Source organism: Malus domestica, chromosome 09, assembly GCF_042453785.1.
Source record: "Malus domestica chromosome 09, GDT2T_hap1".
Taxonomy (NCBI): Eukaryota; Viridiplantae; Streptophyta; class Magnoliopsida; order Rosales; family Rosaceae; genus Malus; species Malus domestica.
In genome coordinates, this window is record NC_091669.1 from 29359027 (window position 1) to 29366837 (window position 7811).

Genomic DNA, 7811 nt, shown 5'->3' on the forward strand with positions numbered 1-7811 from the left:
CTGATAATTTCCCAATTGAAGTCAAACTAATTTTATCGTATCTTTTGTTTATGTAGCAAACTTGATCTTGTGTACTGTGTTCTTGTCAAATTTATATGTTGCCCTATTGAAGTTGTAATACACATTCAGATAAGACTTAACTTCATCGACAGTTTTGATTCATATATAGTTTCCACTCACTAAATCAAAGATCAGTGCTTGATAATGTTCTTAAAAAGACTCATCATGTTAGTGGCAAAGCAATCATAATAACATAGAAGACTCGGAAATTGCATATTGTTTCTAGACCAACATATGAAAAGTTGAAAACAATAACACTACTAATAAAGCAATGCAAAATGCTTGCCTCCAAATCCTTGGAGGTAGTGTTAAAGACCCCAAAAACTAGTTGAGAAAAATGTTCAACCAGCAATGCTTTGTTTGCTAAAGCTAAGGCCTATAAAAATGGTAGAATCGATTATTTATGAGCTCCAATGTCTAGCAAATTTGTGACAAATTCAAAATGAAAGACAATAAGAATGAAGTGTAAATGTTCGAGGAAAAAACCGATGGAAATTACTTTATTTCTTATGAAAATTGGCGAGAAGAACATGCTCAGAGGGTAGAAACACTAAAATTTCTAATACTATCGTTTAGCCATTACATATCTTCTACCTCAATATCAGTTCCAAGTGCTAAATTTCACAAACCCTAATCTAGAATTCGAACCCTAAATTAAATTTCAAAATCTAAATTAATTCCAAAATTTACCTGATTTGGGGGAGAATCGGTGCACAGTGCACTGGAATCTGGATGAAGAAATTGAGAGAGAGATAGATCAAAAAGGTGAGCAGTGCCGGTGGTCGTGGCTCTGCCTCTATGCCGTGAAGGAAAGCTTATCCATAGTGAGGGTCTGAGGGATGAGAAGTTGAGAGAGATAGATCAGAAAGGTGATAGGTCAGTCGAGAGAGAAGTGAGTTACTTATGTGATGTGGGTGTGGCCAGATTCAAAGATAGAGATAGAAATTGGCGAGGAGGGTGGTGAGGTGAGGTCTGAGCTAAGGTGAGGTCAAGTCGAAAGACGGAGAAAGAGAGTGATTGAGTTTCTGAGGGTTTGATTTGTATTTAATGGTCGAGATTAAATCTCAACCAAATCCGATAGTTGTTACAATTCCAAAAGAATGAAAATGTGAGACCGATTTCCGTATAGAAAGTTCAGGATCGGTTCGGTATTTGGTACCGAAATTTTTGGGATTTTCAGTTTGGAATTTTTTCGGTTTGGTTTTAGGATTTTTTCAGTTCAGTTTGGAATATTCGGTATTTTTTTTCCACCCCTAGTTTTAGATGGTCCCTAAATATCAGAATGGATTATCATAAATGAAGTTGAACATTTATTTAAACTTGATGGAAACGAAGTATGATAAATTTTAGCCAGTTCACAAATATCACATTCAAAACTAGAAACATCATATTGAAGAGATACGCTAGAAAACAAATCCTACAAATAACCGGAAAAAGCATGTCCAAGGCGACGATGCCACAACCAAACATCTGAATTTTAATTCTTCTCCTCGTGAGAACGTTCCACGGAAAGAGCTTGAGTTAACAAACTAGTATTGTTAGATATTACCTCCAAGTAGTAGATTTTTCCCTTTATATTGGCATAACCTATCATCTTGAACGTCCGAATGTTCTTAAAAACACAAAAATAAGGGCAAAAGGTCACGAGACAATGTAAAGGCGACAATGATTTGAGCAGCAAATAATAAATTATAATCTAGGGAAGGAACTAGAAGTACGATATCAAGATTAAGGGTATTGGAAAGCGATATAACGCCTTCCCCAATAATGTGGGCAGCATTGCCATTGGCAACACTCTCAACAGTTTTGGTGAATCGTTTTAGGGCATGTACCTTCCTAAAATCACAACTCATATGTTCAGTAGCACTAAAAATAATTATTCATGTATAATTCGTAACAAAAGCATAAACATTTAAAACTTTATCATCGTTACCTGAGTTAGTGAGCAATGCAAACACTTTCTTGTTTATATGTTCATAATCTTCCTTAGTTTCGACAATCGTGGCACACAACTTGTTATAGCGGGGATCACGAGTCTTGTACCAATTATCAAGATAGCCAACAAGCTCAGAACATTGATTTTTGAAATGTCCCTTCAAGCCACAGTGAGGAGATTTGCTAGGTACACGATAGGAGGAATAACTAGGCGTATTTTGTTGGTCCAATTGTCCGGGCAAAGAATTTTGTTGGCTCTTGCCAATTAAGTGAAAGGTTGAATCAACCATATTAACATAAGTATTTTGTCCTCCAAAGGAAAAATTTTTATGTGTACCACTTGGTTGATAGAAGTGGACTACTTAGTTCACGTGCTCCATTTACGATGTGTTTTATAATGCCTCTCTATTTATATTATAAAATGTAGTGTATTGCGTTGCTTTTCGAGTAAACGAAAAACCTCTCCCTTCAAAGAACATCAGTAAACTATGTACGGGATAAACCTGGACCTAGACGGCAGATTTGATATTTTGACCACACACCATATGAAAATAGTTGTTGAATGAGCCACCAAAATTTACCTTGAAAAAGTAATTCCCACTCTTTCTTTTCTTGGTAGGAAAACTGTTTCCCATTATATAAGAATCCATGATTCCAAAGTTTGTAAAACATGAGGTTGGATCAACCCCACATGCACACTTCCAAAGACTAGAGCTCAACCAAAGATTTCCCAATGCCTGCCTGCCTGTAAAAAAAGTATTAAATTATTGAAAGTGCAGTCTGTCTCTCATTCCATGTGAAGGCTCCTCTCTCTTTCTCTCTCCTCCTCTCTCTCTCTCATACATTATATAAGAAGCCGTTTCGGAAACCTTTTGCCTCACTCCTCGTCCTTTTTTGTTGTTCCCTCCTGATTTCTTGTCCTGAAAGTCGAAAAACTGAAAATTGTGGATCGGAACCCAAGGGAATGGGTTTCCTGTTCAGAGCTCTGTTTTTTACTCTGTTTTTAGTTTCCCACCAAACAAAAGCACAGGTATTCAATTCCTCCTACAATAATGCTCTTCCGTCTGCTTCTGCTACCAGTACTAGCAGCTCAGTGGCCAGAAAGCTCGCAGGAAAATGCAACTGGTTCCGCGGTACATGGGTCTACGATGCTTCTTCCAAACCCCCCTACTACTCTTCCACCTGTCCCTTCGTAGATCCGCAGTTCGACTGCTTAAAGTACGGCCGTCCCGACACCGCTTTCCTCAAATACCGATGGCAACCCTTCTCCTGCGCCCTTCCCAGGTACTCAATTCGGTAATTCAGCGTGAGAGGTGTACAACGGGCCGAGCTGGCAGTAGTTGCAATGCGAACTCAACTTAACCAAAGCTGAGCTCAATTGTGAATTCTGACTAGTACAGAAAATGAACGGTCATGATTGAGTTAAGAAGATACTGTTTTTGTTTTTGTTTTTGCAGGTTCAATGGGTTGTATTTCTTGGAGAAATGGAGGGGGAAGAAGATCATGTTCGTGGGAGACTCACTGAGTTTCAATCAGTGGGTGTCATTAACATGTATGCTTCATGCATGGGTGCCAAATTCTAGGACTTCATATGTTAAGAAAGATGGTTTAGCTTCAGTCACATTCCAGGTAATTCTAACTTTTTTTTTTTTTGGGAAATAGATAATTCCAACTTGTTAATTCCTTGTTCAAGCTTTTGTTTTTACTTTTTTTTTGTTTTTTTTGTTTTTTGTTTTTTTTTTTTTTTTGGGTGTGTTTGAAATCACTTTAGAAATTGAATAGAATCATTGGATGAAATAGTGCTTTGCATGTTTTGTCCCTTTTGCACTCTTTAGCTTTCAAGAAAAGGCAATTAAAGTTTTTTTCTTCCCTTCAAAATTTTTTTGGAAGAAAATTGAGTTTTATAAGTCTTGAGTCAATCACAATCTACAATAGCTGGATTTGAATGATTAGATTTTAATGGTGACGTTTTAACCGTTTAATTATCATGGCGTAACATAGATTAGTATACTGTAAAAAAGAAACCGTAATTCATGCTATACTAGTAGTAAGTAGTAGTAAATGATTCATATGAGAGGTGGCGAGATTGATTGAGTTGATTTCTATAGGAATTGTGTTGTGTGCGCGTGTGTGGAGTGTGTGAAAGCATTTAAACGGGGAGCGTGATGGGTGGTTATTAGGCCTTTTCACTGTGCAGGGAGGCTACGTCAGAGGTTATTCTTTCCTGCCTCAACAAAAATGAAAATAATAACAAAACAAAACAAAAATTGAATTTGCTTGCTATGTATATTTGTGGGGAAATTTCAAATGATAATGATAGGAGGACTATGTATTGCTGAAAACAACTTACATGTGACACATGATATTCGGTATTAATGACATAAGAATAAAAAGGTCGTACCCAGTGCACAAGGCTCCCGCTTTACGCAGGGTCTGGGAGAGGTGAATGTCGGCTAACCTTACCCCCATTTATGGAGAGGATGCTCCCAAGTCTCGAACCCGAGACCTACCGCTCATGGGCGAAGGCACTTGCCATCGCACCAAGTGCGACCTCATTAATGACATAAGAATATATGAACATAATTTATACGTGTTTTTATTTTATTGACACGAAACACCACTTTAAGTTAGTAATGACATTTTATTATTGTTTGGATTATATGTGAACCAAACTAACCTATTGATGAATAAATAAGAAAGACAAACAAATAGTTCAATGTCATTACTAGTGTTGGCCACTCAATACAAGACACTCATTTTTGTGATAGGTTCTTACCCACCATTGCTAGAAATATTTTTCTATTTGATTGTACTAAGAACGGTTGTACTAGAGATTTCTCTCTTTAATTAGATTTATTTTTCTATATATATATATATATATAATAAAATAAAAAAGAATACGTTGAAAGTTGCCATTCTTTTCAAAGTTGTGTTAGATTGAAGTTTGGAACACTCAATTCTAGTGCCTTAATTGACAAAGATGGTAATCATCCATCCATTGCGTTTGCGGCATATGGTCTTTCCAAATTTAGACATGTAGTTAGCTAATATAACATATATGACACGACACTCTCATCATAGGATGACCCACTTAACCAATCATTAAGCCAAAATGAAAACTTGTATTTGTTCTTAGATCTGTAATTTTATTCATTTAGTCTTCAACAATATTATCCTTGTATTAAAAATGGACTTTTGGAGGTAGGCAGACTTTGTGAGTCCGCGACTGTAGGTGCAGAGATGAATACTCTTTATTTACTTAATTATAAGTTTTTTTAATTAACTAGTATTACAATTTAATAGTATATTTCGGCACTTGTAAATGAGAAATTTTAAATTCAACTCACATAAATAACGATGACGTATTATATTTGTGTTGAGTTTGATGTTTAGTTAGTCCGCACTCCAATGTATGGCCTAATCCTATCTTCATCGTATGACAGAAAGAATAAGCATCACTTATAAAACTAATAACAATTGAGTGCGCACAAATGTTTTCACTATGTTGGACCACCTAACAGCTTTCACTATTATTTTCAAGTATTGAGCTAGATATATATAGTATAGTATTTAACTTTGATAATTTCACAAATTAAAAAACAAAAAAAAATTGTAATTTTGTTTTTAAAAAGTAATATTTTTGTTGGACTGCAGGACTATGGAGTACAAATACTGCTGTATCGCACACCATACTTGGTAGATCTTGTCAACGAGAAGGTTGGACGAGTGTTGAAGCTTGACTCAATTACGGATGGCAACGCATGGAGAGGCATGGACATGTTGATCTTCGACACGTGGCACTGGTGGACTCACACTGGAAGAGCACAGCCGTACGTATATATATGTATATGTATATGTATATGTGTATATATATATATATATTATATAGTTCACATGCACTGTTTTGTTGTTGTATATCACATGCACTGTTTTGTTGTTTTTATTAACGTACGAAGAGGGTGACAATAATATTTGAGGCGCCTGCTGCCTGCTGCCTGCTGCAGATGGGACTATCTTGAAGAAAGGGGTAAATTGTACAAAGATATGAACCGTCTGATCGCATTTTACAAAGGAATGACAACTTGGGCCAGATGGGTCGACCGAAATGTCGATCCTTCCAAAACCAAGGTCTTCTTCCAAGGCATTTCTCCTACCCATTACCTGTGAGTAATTCCATCTTCAATCTCCTTTCTGTTCTATTGTTTTTGAAGATGAGTTTTTCTCCCCTGCGCATGTGGATCGCCCACATGATTTGGACAAGTGACTCGGATGACGTGGACGACGATATGTTGCAACTAAATATTCTAATAACGTTATATTGACGTATTGTTACAAAATCAACAATATCGACATCATATCAATAATATCTATTGAATATGAATGTCGTTGCCACAATGTTGATATTCAATTGCAATATCGTCATGTGTGTAGGTCGAGTTGCTCTTTGGGTCATGCACAACCCATGCACACGGTCCATTTTTGCATAGAAGAAAACTGTTTTAAGGATATGTAACGATTAATTATCCAGTGCGCATAAACTTTTCTATTTGTGTGATGCAGATGTCAAATTGTGATTATTATGTTTTTTAAAACCCAAATCCTTTTTATTATCCTATATTTTGCTTTGTGAAAATAAACAATAAGTGATTAAGTGGGAATTAATTGAATCTTATTTGTTTGTGAAATAATTAGGGGAAGGGATTGGAATCAGCCAACAAGATCATGCGCAAGTGAAGTACAACCATACTTTGGGAGGAAGTATCCAGCAGGAGTACCTTTGTCTTGGGTTGTAGTCAACAAAGTGTTGGCTAGGATTAAGAAACCAGTCTATCTTCTCGACATCACATTTCTCTCCCAAATCCGCAAAGACGCACACCCATCCAAGTACAGCAGCGAGCACGGCACGGACTGCAGCCACTGGTGCCTTCCCGGCCTGCCGGATACTTGGAACCAGCTCCTCTATGCTGCTCTATTTGCTTGAAAATATTAACAACCATTAGGAACATTGTTGTATTTAATTAGTCATTCATTCTTGAAAGAAACTCTCATTGTTTCAGGAAAAGGTAGGGTTTTTCTTTTCCTTGTTTTGTTTTTGCATTTTACTTGCGCATGCATTTGAGCAATAAGAGTGTTCTTCGGTCGTGATTCAATTGTATATGAATACAGTTTAATTGATCTCTTGAATCGTAGAAACTTCCCTCAAATTAGAAAAACAAATTGGTGATTGAACTGAGCTTGCAGCATCTGTTACGTACTTTCTGAACCAAATTGCTTCTCGCTTGTGAGCTATATGGTTTATTTGGATTAGAACTCGACAGGTAAGATAAACTGGGCCAATACCCGTTTGTGCTTCTTTTTGGTAAGAATCAAAATTGTAATTATGAATTAGTCATTTGTTCACTAGGACTAGGGATGTGCAATGATTATGGAGGGTGAGTAACCATGGTTATTTACCCATAACCGTTTATATTTATACCCGCATAACCGTTTACCCGTTGGGTAATTGCATAAACGGTTGTACAAATACCCATAACCGTTTATAAACGGTTAATCATACCCATAACCATGTACCCATTTAACTATAACCGTTTATCCATTTAACCATAACCATTTACCCGTTTTTGAACCTGTTTATCCTTTTTTTACCCATTTACCCCTTTTTCACCCGTCTACATGTTTTTTTTTTTAACAACTTGAAAATTACAAAAGAAAAATTTGTCATAATTTTCATTTTCTAACAATTAAACACCATTTTACGTACATTTTAGCATGCATTTCCCTATTTTAATCATTTAAGTTCTCATACAATTCCAATA

General features: G+C 36.3%; 1 protein-coding gene across 1 annotated transcript; it reads left to right on the forward strand.

The window, feature by feature from the left end:
- The first annotated feature begins 2402 nt into the window (after positions 1–2402).
- On the forward strand, positions 2403–7170 carry LOC103444422 (protein trichome birefringence-like 39). Its single transcript, XM_008383347.4, has 5 exons — positions 2403–3279; positions 3453–3624; positions 5650–5825; positions 6000–6158; positions 6688–7170. The coding sequence occupies exons 1-5, from the start codon at positions 2960–2962 to the stop codon at positions 6974–6976; spliced, it is 1116 nt and encodes a 371-aa protein (XP_008381569.1). The 5' UTR covers positions 2403–2959; the 3' UTR covers positions 6977–7170.
- Positions 7171–7811: the final 641 nt, after the last annotated feature.

What these genes read in the sequence shown, in the direction of transcription:
- LOC103444422 (XM_008383347.4), top strand. Translation starts at nt 2,960, where the DNA reads ATGGGTTTCCTGTTCAGAGCTCTGTTTTTTACTCTGTTTTTAGTTTCC. An exon ending in CACACTGGAAGAGCACAGCC is followed by an intron (nt 5,826 to 5,999) that starts GTACGTATATAT and finishes TGCCTGCTGCAG; the next exon opens with ATGGGACTATCTTGAAGAAA. An exon ending in ATTTCTCCTACCCATTACCT is followed by an intron (nt 6,159 to 6,687) that starts GTGAGTAATTCC and finishes TGAAATAATTAG; the next exon opens with GGGAAGGGATTGGAATCAGC.